Here is a 17,794-nt window from a genome sequence, read left to right as displayed (position 1 = left end):
GAGAGATAGAAGTGAGCAAGCGAGAGAAACTGAGAGAGAAAGAAGAAGAGATAGTGTGAGGGAGAGAAAAACAGAGAGCGATAGAGAGTGAGAGAGTGAAAGTAAGAGAGAGTGAGAGGGAAACAGAGAGCAAGAGAGAGATAGAGAGAGCGAAAGAGAGTAAGTAAGAGAGTAAGAGCTAAAAAAGAGTAAGAGAGAGTGAAAGAGAGAGACAGAGAGAGATAGGAGAGAGCAAGAGAGAGAAAGTGGGCAAGAGTGAGAGCGAAGAAGAGAGATAGAGAAAGAGCGAATAAGTGAGAGAGAATGAGAGAGAGAGAGAGAGAGAGAGAGAGAGAGAGCAATGAAGAGAAAAAGAGAGCGTGAGAGAAAGAACAAGAGAGAGAAAGAGTGAGAGACAAGAGAAAGTTATTATTATTATTATTATTATTATTTATTATTATTTTTTTTCTGTACACATTATATAATATAAATATTATATATTTTTGATGTTGTTCATAATGTTCAAATGTTTTAATAGTGTTCAGTAGATTTCATGTTTATGTATTTATTTTTGGTTATACATCTGTATTCCTTAATGTTGTGCTAATGCTTTGGCAATACTGTTGAACATGGTCATGCCAATAAAGTTTGTTTGAATTGAATTGAGAGAGAGAAAGTGAGCGAGAGTGAAAGCGAGAGAGAGAGAAAGAGAGAGAGAGAGAGAGAGAGAGAGAGAGAGAGAGAGAGAGAGAGAGAGAGAGAGATGAACGCATTTATAATATTAGGATTAGGGCTGTGATTAATGATCTCTATATTAGCGCTCATCATCCCCCCGGGGTCCTGAGTTTCGTGTTTGTGTTAATTGTCTCTTGTTAAGCAGTAGATCTTCTTAAAGCTTCTTCCAATTTGCAATTTTCCTTCTGCTGGAGGAATGGAAGCTTCCTCACCAGCTCAAGCTCATGCTCATTCTTCATGCAGACAGACAGACAGACAGACAGACAGATAGATAGATAGATATAGATAGATAGATACTTTATTTATCCCGAAGGAAATTTAGGAAAGTTAGGTTTCACTTTAAAAGTCTGGTAACAATTTATAATAATAGTACATGTCATGCCATTAACTCAGGCATTTATTAAGGATGAAGTCATGAGGAATTATACAGGAACAAGATAGATAGATAGATAGATAGATAGATAGATAGATAGATAGATAGATAGATAGATAGATAGATAGATAGATAGATAGATAGATAGATAGATAGATAGATAGATAGATAGATAGATAGATAGATAGATAGATAGATAGATAGATACTAGAATGAAGGCTTTATTCAGTGCATAAATATACCAGGAATTAATTAATATGTTTAATTAAGCCCATCCTCATTTAATTCTGTAAAACATCTGTCTTCGTATCGCATGTGTTTTTTTTAGCACCACTCAGTCATATTTTTAGGAAACTTAACATTTTTAATCATTAATATAAGAAAATATACTTATTAGAACATAAACGTACATGTTTTAAACTGTTGTTGAGTATGTATATATATATAATATACACCCACCTGCATGTCCATCCTGTTTTCTTTTCCAGAATGCTAGCTATCTATATCTATTACTACAGTCCACATACTTACAGGTGAATGCCGCACAAAAATGTGGTGGTCATTTCAATATTTTTGCTTGGCAGAATTTAACACTGTTTTAATGTTTTATTTATTAGGTGATCTGTTGTGTCAAAAAAGCAACAAGCTACTTAAAGGGGGTTACATTGTTTTTTTCCAGAAAGGGGTGATAGGACATGTGTATATATATAAATGCTGATATATTGTAAATGAATGTATTTTAGCAGAATGTAAATATATTAAAGTTAGAACAAAACTATGAATGAACACATGTGGAGTTTTATACTTAACAAAAAATGAGCTGAACCTCCACAGTCACCGGACCTGAACCCAATCCAGAGGGTTTGGGGTGAGTTGGACCACAGAGTGAAGAAGACAAAGGAGCAACAAGTGCTAATAAACACCTCTGGGAACTCCTTCCTTCCTTCAAGACTGTTGAAAAACTTTTCATTTCAGGTGGCCACCTCTTAAAGCTCATTGACAGAATGATTCCATGAGTGTGCAAAGCAGTAATCAGAGCAAAGGGTGGCTATTTTGAAGTAACTAGAATATAAAACATGTTTTTAGTTATTTCACCTTGTTTTAAGTCCACATGTCCACATTCATAGTTTTGATGCTTCAGTGAGAATCTACAATGTAAATAGTCATGAAAATAAAGAAAACACATTGAAAAAGAGAAGGTGTGTCCAAACTTTTGGCCTTGTACTGTACACAACCAAACAAGCTTTAAGTGTTTTTAAGACACAATGTAATAAGTCAAACTGAAACTGGCACTTTTCATAGAATTCAGTCTTCCACTCTGAATATCAGGCTTTTCATCCCACCACGCTCCAACTGCTGATGTTGCTCCAGTGCAAAACGTAGCAAATCATCTCACAGTAAATTAGACTATGTTGTGTCAGGTCTGTGTGACCTACTTCTCAAGGCCTGCCTTTTTTCCTGATATGGCCAGGAGAGAATGCTCCACTTTCACAGCAGCACAGTCACTGAAGTTATGTACACACCAGTCAGACTCCAAAGTTACGCCTGTAGACTCCAGCAGAAAAATATCCACTGATGTCCTGTTTAAAAAAGGAGATGAACTCTTTATTCCTCTCATAGTCTGAAATAAAAAAACAAGAATTATTCCAAGAAGCTTGATAAATATGGGCCAATATGTCTTGATTATACTCTTACCCTGTGTTCACACTAGAACGCGACAAATCGCTCGCGTCGCCCCTCGTTTGTCACTTGTGGGCGTGTCAAAGCTTAACACTGTGCATGTATTATGGTCCAGCTTTCGACAGGGAAAAAGGCACAAAATATTGTATTGCTTTAATGGCCCTAAAAAATATGTATTAAATTTGTGTTTGTATTAAATATGTATTTGTTAACTAAATTAAGATCACTAAACTGGTTAAAAATAAATTGATTTTAATTAAGACATGGTGAATGCCTATATACATTTATACATATATATACATTTTGGAGGTAAAATATAATATAAAAATGAGATTCTGCAGCTATGACTCACAAGCTTGCTGGACTTTTGACCGTTTCTGTGATTTATATTCAAGTCCATGTTTTCTGTACGATGGTAGGAAAGAACTGCAAAAGGAACCAAAAGAGACCTTGTATTTGATTGGTCCAAAAAATGCTATACTTTTCAGTGTATTGACTTAGTACATTTAAAAGGTCCTTTAAAAAGTACTTTTCCTTAAAAAAAGACTGATGTAGTTGATTGTGAACTTGTACATTGCACTCCTCTAGAGGTCACTACAGCATAGATTTAAAAAGGCCTGGAGTCCTGCATTTATGTATGAAACTTTTCTAGAAGGGAATCCCCTGAAAGTGCCATAATAAAACCAAACCAAACAAAAATATAGAGAGAGAGTACCCTTCTTTCAATATAGCTAAATAAAGAAAATAAGATAATTCAGCATGAGTTGCATCAGAGCTTGGTTTGAAAGTGGTGATGCAAATCCTTTGAGTCTGAAATGATAAAATCAGGGTAGGTTTTGTGGTTTGATGAGATTGATTAGATTAAAATGAATTAGATCAGCCAATCAGAGAGAACATGATCTGCAGATCATTTGAACAAAGAGAGGACGAATACAAAAGTAATTTTAGCTTCACTAATAAGTAAGTCCTTAATATTGAACAGCTTTGGCAGTGTGTGAGCAACAGGATTAAAATATGACCTGTAACATCACCTAATGTTTGGGCTGTTGCTTGTAACCCTGATGATCCATTGACTGAAAGAAGCCAAGGAAGAAGTCAACAGTCATTCGTTCATTGCTATCTTGGCAGTGAATTGCCTAATGCACATCAGCGTTGTACAAAGTTACGAATTGAATTGAGAGTGACCCTTAAATTCCAAATAAATATTTGAATTTGAGTTTGAATTTCAGTTGAGGTTGAGGTGTAGTTAACAATGAAGCTTTACAGTATATCTGCAGTATATTACATATAATTATAACATGAATTTTATACATATAATATTATATGGACCACAAATTAACAATTTAAAAAAGCATGCTCTATAAAACAGATAATTAAAATTGTAATAACTCTCAAATTGTGGAAAATGATATGACAGAACTTCATTTTCCAGTATACCTTGCTTTCTCCAAGTCTTCAAAATAGTTGTCCAAACATTTAGGCCTGATTATGCAACTATGTTACCTTTACAAAAAGATTGTTTCATTTTATTAATTTGAAATTAAATATTGTTAATTATACCATTACGTTATACAGTTAGTTCCGACCCTGCAATGTGATTGGCTGAGTGGCATTCTGTGAGAGCCATTATCAGCCAGTAATGCACTGTAACCAAAGCTCTCCATGTATTACTCCGCCTCATACAGGTAGGCCAGCAACAATGCAGCGAGCCAAACAGAGCAGCAATGGAACTATTTTAACTCACTGAGTTTTTATAAACAAACAGATCATATTTTCTCCTCCTCTTTAACTCGAAATCTTTCAATAAACAGTGACAATGCAATTGTGGTATAATTACAATAATCCAATTGTGCTATAACTGGTAATATTGCAGTGCCAAATATAAGGGACTCCACCCATTCAGCCTACAGCATTATTTTAACTGCTTTAACTACAAATATTTAAAAATATATTATTTTCCTAAGACAATTACTGGATGTATTTCAGTGTTTGAGTTTTTTTTTAAGACATATTAGCATTATATTGTTAAGATTAAGAGAGAGACAGACAGACAGACAGACAGACGGAGTGAGTGAAAGAGAGAGAGAGAGGGACAGAGAGACAGACAGAGAGACGGCACAGGCAAAAGTGAGATACAGACAGGCAGCGTGAGCAAAAAGAGAGAAAGAGAGAGAGACAGACAGACAGAAGGCACAGGCGAAAGAGAGGGACAGACTGCATGAGCTTAAAAGAGAGAGAGAGACAGACGGTGCGAGTAAAAGAGAGAGAGCGATAGAGAGACAGACGGCGCGGGCAAAAGTAAGGGACAGACAGGCAGGCGGTGTGAGCAAAAGAGAGAAAACAAGAGAGAGAGAGACAGACAGATGGCGCAAGAGAAAGAGAGACAGAGTGTGTGAGAGAGAGAGAGACAGACAGGCAGTGCGGGCAAAAAGAGAGAGTGAAAGAGAGAGACAGACAGATGGCGTGAGCGAAAGAGAAAGAGAGAGAGAGAGAGAGAGAGTACAAGCGCCTAACCCTGCGTTCACACTGAAAAGCGACTGCCGACTATTAGTTTCCTATGGCAGCGCAGTGATGGTGTGTTGACAGTTTGAATGATCTGTGTTTCTGCGCTCTTTGCCCTCTTATCATGACCGTTACACCTTTAAGCTCCACCCATACAGCCTACAGTAATTTAGCTCCACCCATTCAGCCTACAGCAGTATAGCTCCCATTCTCTGAACAATACTTAAGCCATGCCTGTTTTCTGAACAACACAGAAAACCCAGAAGTGTATGGATATATTTTTCACAAGCCCTTTTTGTCTGGAATGCCCCTTTTAACAGAAAGACACATCTCTCCAGCAGAGGCGTTCAACACCTTCAGGTCAGGAACCACTATTACAACTAACCCAACCCCAGGAAGCCTCAGATCAGCCCAGAAATCTCCTCCGCTGTTCACACTTCACATCCTCCAGTGCACTACTGAGGGAGAGGGGTTACAAAGGGATGCTGGCATGGCGTGACACAAAGAGATACACACCAAGCACTTCCAGCAATAATCCACCTTTGACGGAGAGCGGTCGCCTTTGGGACCCTAACCGAGGGGAAGGAGGGTTAAGGGGCTTACTATTAGCTGCTTAAAATTCTTCTGATGTAACCAGAGCGTGCCCACTGGAAACAAAAAGTGCTCTGTGGTACATTTCCCCCCTGTTTTGTTTATTCGTGCTGGTGTTTTGTTCTGCCATTTGTGTGTGTGTATGTGTATATATACAAGTGCATCTGAAAAAATATATTATATATAAAAACCCAAAAATCAGTGTCTCAGAAAATCTGAATATTATACAAGACCAATTGGTATTTTTGGCAGTGTGGGCAGTGTGCCAAGTCCTGCTTGAAAATGAAATCCGCATCATCAAAAAAAATAGTTGTCTGCAGAAATTACACTGACTTTAGACTTGATTATATAACACAGTGGATCAACACCAGCAGATGACAGACATGTCTCTCTAAACCATCACTGATCATCAGTAAATTTTGAAATTTGACATTTCATTTGTAAATTAAGGGAGCAGAGTCTGGAAGAAGAGTGGAGAAACACACAGTCCAAACTGCTCGAGGTCTAGTGTGAAGTTTCCACCAATCAGTGATGGTTTGGAGAGACATGTCTCAACATCTGCTGGTGTTGATCCACTGTGTTTTATTATGAAGTCCTAAAGTCTGTGCAGTGTTTTCCTAAAAGTAGTTTTTCCCTCTGCGGACAACTAATTTTAATGGTGATGCAGATTGGTGATTTCATTTTCCAGCAGGATATGAAAATGTTGGAGACTGTTGGTGGGGGGAAGATAGCAATGAGCATTGCAACATGCCTTGCCCTTTGTGTAAGATAGAGCCCATGGTTTTTCTTAGTGTTTATTTCTCTAAGGGCATTTCTAATTTTGAGTCTTTTAGTTGAGTTTCTTTCTCATACTCTTAGAAAGTTTAAGGTTTTGGGTTCTTTGGATCCAAATGCCTTTGTTGTTTTGGTTTATCTCACTTTTTTACAAGCTTCTAGATCCTGTTGAGTCTCGGTTCCTCTGTGTTTAGTCTTCGTGCTCTTTAGGAAGTTCTTTAAATCTGCTTAGTGGTTGTTCTTCATGGTCTTGTGAGTTTCGGTTTGTCATTATTGGTTCTTGCCACTTTTACCCTCAACTTGATCATTAGATGAACAAGACAACCAACAGTACACAAACACAAACAAAACAAAAAAATTAATAGCCTATAAACTATTTAAATTTTTTATTATTATTATTAACGTGTCTCAGAAAATTAGAACATTATATAAGACCAATTGGTACTTTTGGCAGTGTGGGCACTGTGCCAAGTCCTGCTGGAAAATGAAATCCGCATCTCCATAAAAGGTAGTTTTTCCCTCTGTGGACAACTAATTTTAATGGTGATGCAGATTGGTGATTTCATTTTCCAGCAGGACTTGGCACACCTCCCACACTGCCAAAAGTACTAATTGGTCTCATATAAAATAAACAATTTCTATAACACTGAGTTTTGAGTTTTCATTGTCTGTAAGCCATAATCATCATTTTTTCCAGATTCACTAGTATGTGTATCTGTTTGTGGGTTTGTGGGTTTGCGTGTTTGCCCGCCACAATCCCGCGCCAACTCATTGTCAAAGTCGTCTCAAATGTCACTGGCTCACATGTGGAGTTGTATCTCTGAGCAGGGCTGCTACATCTTTGTAGTCTTTGTCTCGTTTTTTCCACACTCTGAACGGATCTGGGGGCCTTAATGTTACATCACAGGCAGGCTGTGGAAAACGCCGCTCTGAAGAGAAGCAGGCAGAGGCACGAGGTTTCTTGGGGAGCGGAGAAGCTCTTTGTAGGGCTTCAGCACTTTGAGGGATTCCTGCAGCTGAGTCGGAGGCCTGCTGAAATGTCAGGTAGTTGAAATTCCTCGCTTTGCTCGACGGGAGAGTGCTGGAACGAGCGCGGCTCGGTTTAATACACTGCCGGAGAAAATGTCACAGCGCTGGAGATTTCGTCTTACTTCAGGCAGTCGAGCAGCCGCATACCATCCATCCACATGCACAAACAGAAAAAAAAGATGCTTCTGTTGTAAAAAAAAAAATAAAAAATAAAAAATAAAAAATCACATAAAAAAGGAGCAGGAGTGGATTAAGGTGATCAGGGATCCCCGTTTCAAACACTTCTACACACTCAACACACTCAAAAAATGTAGAACAAAATACTGTAAAAGGTGACAGAACAGGTAGACCAAGGAAAACCACAGTAGCTAAAAACAACAAATAACTGTTAGTGGCACAAGAAGTAGTTACACAGCGCTGTCTCTGTGTCTGTGTGAGTGACAGGCTGCTGCTGCCTGAGAAGCGCGAGTGGGAGGGGGAGCATAAGGGTGGGGCATGTGCTTGTAAACGTGAGCCACTCTGCTGACTTACAGTGTTATAGTTTAGTTCTATAGTTTATTTCTCCAGCACGAGACTTGAGACTAGAGCAGTATTAGCATTAGCTGCTAACCGCACTAAGCGCTAGTTAGCTCTTTTGTCATTCAGAGGTAAGTATTATCAGCTTGCAGCCTGCTCATAACCCCTGCTAGCCCTGCTGGAGCAGCATTAGCATTAACCTCTAACCGCGCTTAGCGCTAGTTAGCTCTTTTGTCATTGAGAGATGAATATATCTGACTGTAGCTTTCCCATTTACCATATTACAACAAGCTAACCGCTAGCTAATTTCACCCTGGCTTATAGGAACACTTAGTTTTATTTAAGTATTTAATGTTTTTTTTTTTTTATTATTATTATTATTAAGACAGCAACAATCAACTTCAATTCTGAAATCCTGATTGCTATGTTCATTTGTAAATTCATTAAATAAAAATAAAAAAAGTGTTTTTTAAATTAATAGTTAAATAATTAACTGGGCTCAGCCCTGGATCCTTACATACATACCCAGAAAACGCCCCTCTGTGTCACTGCTGCGTAGATAATAGTGCACCCATCAGCAGCTCTGTTATAAGACAATGACCACTGAATTACAAGGTAGGGGTTTCCATTAAAGTGGCCAGTAGGAGCGTGATCATCAGTAAATGCTCCAATTAGTAGAAACTGAATTTTAGGGTGAAACTGGAACATTTTGGACTACACATGTGGGTGCTCAGCAGGATAATGAGCAACAAAAGATTTGCCTCGCAGCAACATCCAGACACCCCCAGTGCAAGTCCTTTAGCTGGGGTAAACAAACACACTGCACAAGCTCCGGCCAGCTGTTAAGGGACGTAATTAAAACCGGGGCGCACGCCTGGAGGTGGGAGAGAGGAGCCGCTTTACCGATGGGGACAGAAGGACAGAGTTTAGTCATTTCTAAAACCCTTGGAAAGCAGGACACAGACTGACCTGAGGAAAAATAAAAATATGATTTTGTTCAGTTAAAAAGATTCATGTTGAACCATCTTTTTTATTTTTAAGTCATATAATTTTATAAATGACAAATAATTCTCTATGAAACTCCAACAATGCTTGTGCCGTATGCTTGTGTACTGTAATACAATGCAAAACTAAAATATACTAAATATACTAAAGTCATATTTAATCACTTTAAGTATTCTACGGATTTTATATTACAGGTTATCAAACAAAATTTAATATTAGACAAATATAATCTGAGTAAATATATAAAAAGCACTTTGTAAATTATCAATTTATTTATTAACCCTTGTGTGGTTTTCGGGTCTGTGGGACCCGTTTTCATGTTTCATCAAATGATACTAAAAAAATCTTTTTTCTAACTCAAACTCATTGGCATTGAGTTTGAGTTTTCTATAAACACACACTGTACACCCCCCCCCCCCCCTACACATTTATATTACATACAGTATATTTGGCCAAGGGCTAATAAACATAGCTTCATTTGTAAATTTGAAACTAAACAAATTTTCTACTCATATCTTGAGTTTAAGTCATTTTCTTTTACATTTTATTAAAAAACTAATAAAAAAAGAGTAGCACTTTTTGAAAGAAATGTAACATAAGAAAGGTAAAGGGCAAATATTAACCATGTAAGCTGTTTATATTGCTTGCAATTTAGGTGAAGCAAGCATGTGTAAAGCATTTTAATGTAGAATTGCTTAATTTTGCTGAATTAAATACAAGTAACAAAGTAAACGAGTAACAAAAATATGAACACCACACAAGGGTTAAAGGAAAAAATGGTCACTCTGGAGGAGCTGCAGAAATTCACAGCTCATTTGGGAACACTTTTAAGTCATGCTCTCCACATGAATATGGCATTTATAGAAGACAGTCAAGAAGAAAACCATTGTTGAAAGAAAAAATAAAACATAAGAAACACAGTTTGCAGCTTGTAGGAACACAGCAAACATGTGGGAGAAGGTTCTGTTGTCAGATAAGACCAAAGTTGAACTTTTTGGCCTAAAAGTAACACTGCTCTAAACAATCACCCTGAACACACACCATCCACACTGTGAAACATGGTGGTGGCAGCATCATGCTGTGGGAATGCTTTTTTTTTTTTCAGCAGGGACAGAATTGGGAAGTTGGTTAGAGTTGCATGGATGGAAAAGATGGATGGAAATAAAAACAGGACAATCTTGGAGGAAAACCTGTTGGAGGCTGCAAAACTGAGACCTGAGGCTGGGAAGGAGCTTCACCTTCCAGCAAGACGATGACCCAAAACCTAAACATACAGCTCTACAGAGCTACAGTGGAATAGTTTACCAACCTGGCTGAGCTTGCGCTGTTTTACAAAGAAGAATGGGGCAAAATTCTCAGGCTCTAGATGGGCAAAGCTGGTAGAGACAAACCCCAAAAGAGTTGCAGCTGTAATTGCAGTGAAATATGGCTCTAGTAAGTATTGATATTGATAAGTGTGTTCTATCACTTAAAATCTCAATAAAATGCATTTAAGCTTGTGTAGCTGGGCATTACGTACTTGAGCTATCATTTCTATTCACTTTTTAACTGTAAAAGTACGGAATTGCTAAAGCCAATTTTATATTTAAAGCTCAATTCATACAAAACCCAATATATTTTATGAGTAGAAAGATATACAATGAAAATAATTATGAAGGAAAATGTATAGAACGCAGGAAAGTTTTTTTAGTTGAGATATGAAGAGGAGATGGTGGCAAAGACTTCCAGAGAACGATCTACCACCCACAGATATTAATTTCATTCTCGGGGCATCCAGGTCCAGAACCAGAAGATCTGTGGGTACCAGAGGGACAGTGTGGATAAATAAGTTCACTAAGAAAGGAAGGGGCAAGACCATGTTGGGATTTAAAGGTTAGAGGGAGGGATTTAAATTTAATACAGAGAGATGGTTGGCAGCTAGTGAAGTTGTTTGAGGACAAGCGTAACGTGTGGAGTGTGTTTGATGAGTGTGAAGTCATATTTAAAGGAGAACTCTGATGTAAAATTGACTTTGGTTTAGTAAAACATCATAAAAAGTATTTACCTTTGTTGAATAGCTCAACTCCGCTCTCCTGCAGAGATCCAGTAATTTTGTTCTTTTTGCCCAGCACACTTTACAACAGCCGCTTTGGGGCATATTTTGCCCCTGATAAATCACTTTTTACACTGTTACCCAGGCTCAAAGTAGCTCCACACCTCATTGCTACAATCCAGAGAGCTTTGACATTTAAAACGAGGCATTAATGCACTAAATGCACTTCCTGCATTTAGTCTAAGGCAGTTATTGTGCAACCAGCACTTCAGGTCAATGAAGCACGAGCATAGTGACTGGCAGAAAGCAGCAGGGGTAGCAGTACTGATCTAGATCTCAAAGTCATCAGCATAACAGTGGAAATTAAGCCCATGAAATAAGTACTTAGCCTACTTACTCTAAATTTCAGGCATTTTCAGCCTTTAATTCCTTTTATCTTCTTACAATTGTATCTGTTGCTTCATTGCAGGGGTTAAAAATATTTCAAGGCAACCAAAAAAGAATTTCACCATTTTTTTTATGTATGCATGATTCACCTATTGTACATTATAGTGGTGCTAATACAAGACTACAACACAAATAGAGTTACTTTATCATATATCCACTATATTGACAAAAGTATCAGGTCAGCCCTCCAAATATCTTGACCAAAACTTACCCCAAGAGCACAGCAATGACTCATCCAAGAGGTCTGGTTTTTGACAATTTTCTATATTTCTGCATAAATATGGCCTAACAAGTATGTAATATTGCATCATTTTCTGCCTGGATTAGTTTATTTAGAGAGGAGCATTTCACATTTCACACCAAACTGCCCTGAATTAATGTTTACTGTATTTATTTATATATACGCATTAAAAAATAAATACATATATAAATGAATAAATAAATAAATAAATAGATAAATTATTTATTCGTTCATTTATTTATTTTAACATATCTACTTTTATTTATTTACATATTTTTAATCAATTTTATTTATGGTGAATCAGAAGCAACTTTAGTCGCTGGCCGAAGCACCGTGCGGGGATACCTAATTAATGTACAAATGCAGAAATGCTGAAATAAATAAATGTAAAAATGTTGAAATAAATAAATGAATAAATAAATAAAAGCAGGAATACAGCAATCAATAAATACATAAATAAATAAAGAAATGCAGACTCTAAATAAAGATTCATGCTTGGAAATATGTAAACAGACTCCTAATATAAGTTTAAGTGTGTACTTTTTCTTGACAAAATGTATGTATTAATGTATTTATTTATCTTTATAATTATTTATGCGTGTATTTATTAACTTATTTATTCATGTATATGTGCATTTATTGGTTAACACTAAAAAAAAAATTATCCTTCACAGTAAGCAGGTAAACAGCGCGTGCAGTGTATGACGCGAGGGAGGCAGAGTGAGCGCGCGCTGTCTCTTTAAGACGCATCAGCGCGCGCTGTGCGGATATTTAGTCCGGGGAGGGAGAGCAGCTTTCGGCACAACACCGAGCGGAGCGGAGAGAGGAAACTCGGTTTGGGGTGAAAGAGGCTGAAACCGGCCGCGAGTTACTACAGCTTTAAACTTCTGAGGGGGAACCGGAGGCGGAGAGGGAGGACCGCCGTGTTTCTCCGTGTTTCTGCGTGTTTCTCGGTGTTTATTACCGAGACGACCTCGCTCGCGCTCGTCTTCCGTCGCTGGACTCCAGGAAGCGAACAGGTGAAACACACCTGTTCACACAGTTCAGCCAGGACAGGACAGCCATGCGCGCGCTCTGAGCACTGAACCCGGGGAAACCTCGAGAAACTCGCTCCAGTTCTGCGGTTTGAGGATTTTTAATAGATTTATAATCTCATACAGCAGCAACATGGACTAAATTAAGGAATTAAGGACCTGTATCGCGTCGGAGAGGAAGACGTCTTCACTTGACCTTAATTTACGTTCATTAACGATTCGTGCACACGTCACAACGCCGTCGTGTCTACATCGTCTGCGTTGACATTGTTGTTGCTGTTATTTCTGCTGTTTTAAAAAGTCTCTAAACTCTTGGAAATTGTTGAAAAAATAAAAAAGAAGCCTAAAAAAACTTGCTAAAACCCACAAAAAAAGACGTTTTAATGGGCAACCAAGTGGAAAAACTGACCCATTTGAGTTACAGCGAAGTTCCCACAGCGGACCCCAACGGATACGAGCCAACGGAGGATGACTGTCCCCGAATCGGAGTGTCCTACATCTTCTCCAATGACGACGAGCAAGACGACAATGTCGACGGCAATGCCGACGACATGGACAAGGACGACGACGGGAACCGATACGACGGAAGGAACGAGTTGGAGTGCGTCGTCTACTATCGCGACGAGACCGTGTACGAAAGGACCCCCAGGTCCATCGAGGCGGCCACCCAGCCCTGCGAGAACCTGCTGAACGACTCCAAAGCCGGGGACCTGCTGGAGTTCGTGGCCGCCGGGCAGTACCCACACTGGGTCGTGTTTGTTGGGGACTTGCAAGTAGTCCACCTGCACAGGGGCGAGATCAAGGTGGACTTCCTGGTGGACGCTTGTCAGGGACGACGAGGGCGAGTTGTAAACGAGTTGTACAAATTCCGCCCCCTGCGGCCGGCTGCGGTGGTGCAGGCTGCAATGGACCAAGTTGGGGTTAAAGATGGGGACCTGTGCTGGAGGAACTCTGAGTGTTTCGCCGCCTGGTGCCGCTTTGGCCGCCGGGAGTTTAAGGTGGGAGGCGAGATCCGAATCGGCAAGCAGCCGTACAGGATGAAGCTGCAACTGAGTGAGAAGAAGAGCCACGTCTTGGAGTTCCAGAGCTTGGAGGACTTGGTCATGGAGAAGAGAAGGAACGACCAGATCGGACGGGAGGCCGTACTGCAAGAACTGGCCAACCATTTGAACTGCAGCGAGGAGGTTGATAGCGGCTACGGTTGTAACTGATGAGGCAACCTGCCTGATTGGCTTGTTCATTGGCCTGCTCTGGCCTCAGACGCCCTACCTGAAACCCTACCTGTGTGTCATTTCCTGCTGATTCACATCTGATGCAGCTCTCTCGACAAGGAGAAGTGGATGGTTAAGTAATTGCATCACTCAGGTTGTGGGGGGAGCACAGAACAGTGCTGTGCAATGCTGGTGGACTTCAGGAACCTATTGGCTCCATTTCTTTTGAAGGATTAAAATAATAATAATGTACTTTTTTTTCTTGCTTCACCCTCTTGCTTTGTCTCAAGCTGGTGGTTTTAGGTCAGCGAATGCTGGAAATGTACTGTTAAAGGGGTATTCCACTGATTTCTACAAAATTTCTGTAAAATGGTTAATAAATGGTTAAGTAAGGCAAAGTGGTCATTCAGAGTGGGTTTGGTGTGGAACGCTGCATTCTAGGAAACCTAGGAACCAAGGACAGAGTTGTTGTTATTTACAGATGTGGATAGAAAAGTCTGAAGAATGTAATGCCTCTAAATGCTACAACAATGCAATAATACAAAAAAAAGGTTTCTGTGTGAAAATGAATATCAAATAGCTAAAAATAATAATACACTGAAATGTATGAGACATTGTATGAGATCAATAGTTTTGACACAAGAACAAGGCATTGTAAGTCAAAATAATCCCTCCAAATATTTTAGATTAAACAAAACATAAGTAAATTCATATATCTAGTGTTTGTAAGGCATAACTACTTTTTATTGGACGATATATCATACAAGAAATTTACAAAAAAAAACAAGCAAGTACTTTACAACAAGATTTACCACAGTAATAAACATTGTGAAATGGTTAAGTAATGTCTCCACTAATTATTAATCGACACTAGTTAAGACCTTATTAAACATTACTAAATATGTTTAAATTAGGTTAAGAATATAGTAAATAATAATGAATTGACACATTACAAAAAAAAATGTTGTGTAACGATTAATAGTGTCTGAACTAGTGTCAATTAGTAATTTATTGAGACATTCTATTGCACTTGGTACTGTTAAGTAATGTTAGTTATTTTAAAGTGTTACCAAAAATAGAATTTTGTCATTTTAAGAACATATTATGCCACTATACTGATATGTTATGACTATATAATGGCAAAATAATAATAGTTAATGATTTACAGATTACAGTTACAGAGTAACTTTTTTATATATTAATAATAATCGGTTGGACATGCCTAATTGCACTTGTGTAGTAATTTGTATAGGAAATAAAAGATTAAATATGTATGTTTCCATTCAATGAGCCATTTCACATCAAACCCCTCTAAATGACTTTTTGAGAATCGGTGGAGAGCGTGTGGTAGATGTGCCGATATTCGGTAGTATTAAAAGTTTCATATCTGATACACATGATATTATTATTATGATTAGCAATCAATTTTTCAGTTTCTTCAGAGATATTTTTAAATATTTAGAGGAAAGCTTTACTAAAGCTCGGACAATGCTGTCACACTGTAACTGGACTGCACCTTCACAGCTCATGGTATTGCTATTCTCCACTGTGTGCTATCAAAATGTGCACTGTTATAAATATAGGTTCCTTCAGATTGAAACTGTGTCTGAACCCCATGAGCTGCTTTGAGGAACTTTCAAGAAAGCTTAAGATTCTTAAAGAAACATTTTCTTCTACAAACCTGGAGTTTTTATACTTTTTATAATTATTTTCAGGGGTTCTCCCTCTTTTTCCTCTTGAAAAAAAGCCTGAAAAGATACTAGTGCATCTTTAAAAAATTAGCATACCATTAAAAAGTTTTGAAAAACTTTATTTCAGTAATTCAATTCAAAATGTGAAACTCGTATATTATATAGAAATATTAAAACACACAGAGAGATCTATTTTAAGCCAATAAAAACCCAAAATAATCAGTGTCTCAGAAAATATAAATGTTATATAAGATCAGTTGGTACTTTTTGCAGTGTGGGCAGTGTGCCAAGTCCTGCTGGAAAATGAAATCTGCATTTCTATAAAAGTTGTCAGCAGAGGGAAGCATGAAGTGCTGTAAGTTTTTTTTTTTTACTGCACTGACTTTAGACTTTGGACTTGATTTAACACAGTGGATCAACACCAGCTGATGACAGACATGTCTCTTCAAACCATCACTGATCATCAGTAAATTTTTTACATTTATTTGTAAATCAAGGGAGCAGAGTCTGGAGGAAGAGTGGAGAGACACACAGTCCAAACTGCTTGAGGTCTAGTGTGAAGTTTCCACCAATCAGTGATGGTCTGAAAAGTAAATTACTGAAATAAAATAACTTTTCAATGATATTCTACTTAAGATGCCCTAGCTTGTAGGGGAACCAAAGACATGATGCTTAATAAGGTCAATAAATGACAATATTAGCTCTGAAACTGCTTGGTAATAATCAAAGCCTATTTTGCACATACCTGTTTTGATGTGGTCTGTGTGTAAAATTGCATAAGCAATGATTGAAGGGTCCAATAAACACGCCAGGGGTCCTGGTTACCATGGGGCCCCAGTGAGATTGCCCTGTTTGCAATGCCAGTATTTACGTCACTGAATACGTGTGTTTTTTTTCTTCTCAACCCTTGTCCTAAGAACCCAATTCCATTGTACTCTGTTGTTCAGTGACAATAAATGACTTTATTTAGATTAATCTAATCAGCTCTTCTTGAAATGTGTGTTAGAAGAAGGTCACTGCTGAAATTCACATTTTGTGAATCATGTTAAAAGCGTCAGTTTTATAAAGGGCTTTCCTTGCAGGGCTGTTGTATGGTTATGAAAATATTAAATATTTAATATTTCTTGAAGATTCTTATTTGTTGAGTTGTTATTTAAAGCTGATTGAAGACTATTCTCCATACAAAGGTCTTATAGAGGGGTTTTCTGTAAAATTATTAATTGTAGAGACACAAAATAATCAAAAGTGATCAGGTATAGCAATGTCAAAGTCAAAGTCTTGCAAAAACTGCAGTATACTCTTTCCAAAAAAATGTCTCTTTGCAGAACAAGTTATTTTATTAGTGTTTTCACTCATTTCTTTGGTTAATTTTTGGTCAGAGTCAAGACTCTTACATAACAGTTTGACTCTGGGCCTCTAAAAATGCCCTGTTCTTCTGTCATAGCTATTTTATTTACTATTATCCTACAGTACCAGTCAAAACTTTGGACACACCTTAAATTTATTTAAAAAAAAAAAAAAAACATATGCAATTATTTAGTAAACAAAAAAGTGTTAAACAAACCAAAATATGTTTTATATTTTACATGATTGGAAATACATTTAAGTTAACAGCTGTGCTGAACTTGTCAAGAGTTAATTACTTGAATTTCTTGTCTCTTAATAAAGTGTTTGAGAGCATCAGTTATAAAGTAGTGAAGAGGTAGAGTTACAGGTATACAGTGAATAACTCTATTTGATTAATGTTCTAATCCAGATTATGAGAAGCAAGAACTACACAACCAAAGCCCTATCCGGATGGGATTTGTTTCTCAATGGGTTTTGGGGTAATTTTCTCTTTTATGGGGAGTCCTCTGTGATTTTATTTTCGTCCAGAACGACCATGTATGTGTTTTTTTCTTAAATGTCCTCAGAAAAAAATTACAGGCTGAATTATCTACTGTTTTTCTGCGCT

The 17,794-nt window shown here is 37.8% G+C and overlaps 1 protein-coding gene and 1 long non-coding RNA gene across 2 annotated transcripts in view; both read left to right on the top strand.

Moving 5' to 3' along the window:
- The window catches only part of LOC125802491 (uncharacterized), a 479,356-nt gene extending 462,014 nt beyond the window's left edge, over positions 1–17,342 (top strand). The window contains exon 2 of the long non-coding RNA XR_007439624.1: positions 16,390–17,342. This is a non-coding gene — a long non-coding RNA (uncharacterized LOC125802491). The remainder of the gene's footprint in view (positions 1–16,389) is intronic.
- lratd2b (LRAT domain containing 2b) lies at positions 12,664–14,936 on the top strand. Its single transcript, XM_007250828.4, has one exon. It carries the CDS (start codon positions 13,322–13,324, stop codon positions 14,147–14,149), a length of 828 nt encoding a protein of 275 aa, XP_007250890.3. The 5' UTR covers positions 12,664–13,321; the 3' UTR covers positions 14,150–14,936.
- Positions 17,343–17,794: the final 452 nt, after the last annotated feature.

This window comes from Astyanax mexicanus, chromosome 6 (genome assembly GCF_023375975.1).
Source record: "Astyanax mexicanus isolate ESR-SI-001 chromosome 6, AstMex3_surface, whole genome shotgun sequence".
Taxonomy (NCBI): domain Eukaryota; kingdom Metazoa; phylum Chordata; class Actinopteri; order Characiformes; family Acestrorhamphidae; genus Astyanax; species Astyanax mexicanus.
Note: the sequence above shows the minus strand (reverse complement) of the source record. Positions and strands in the feature narration are given on the sequence as shown.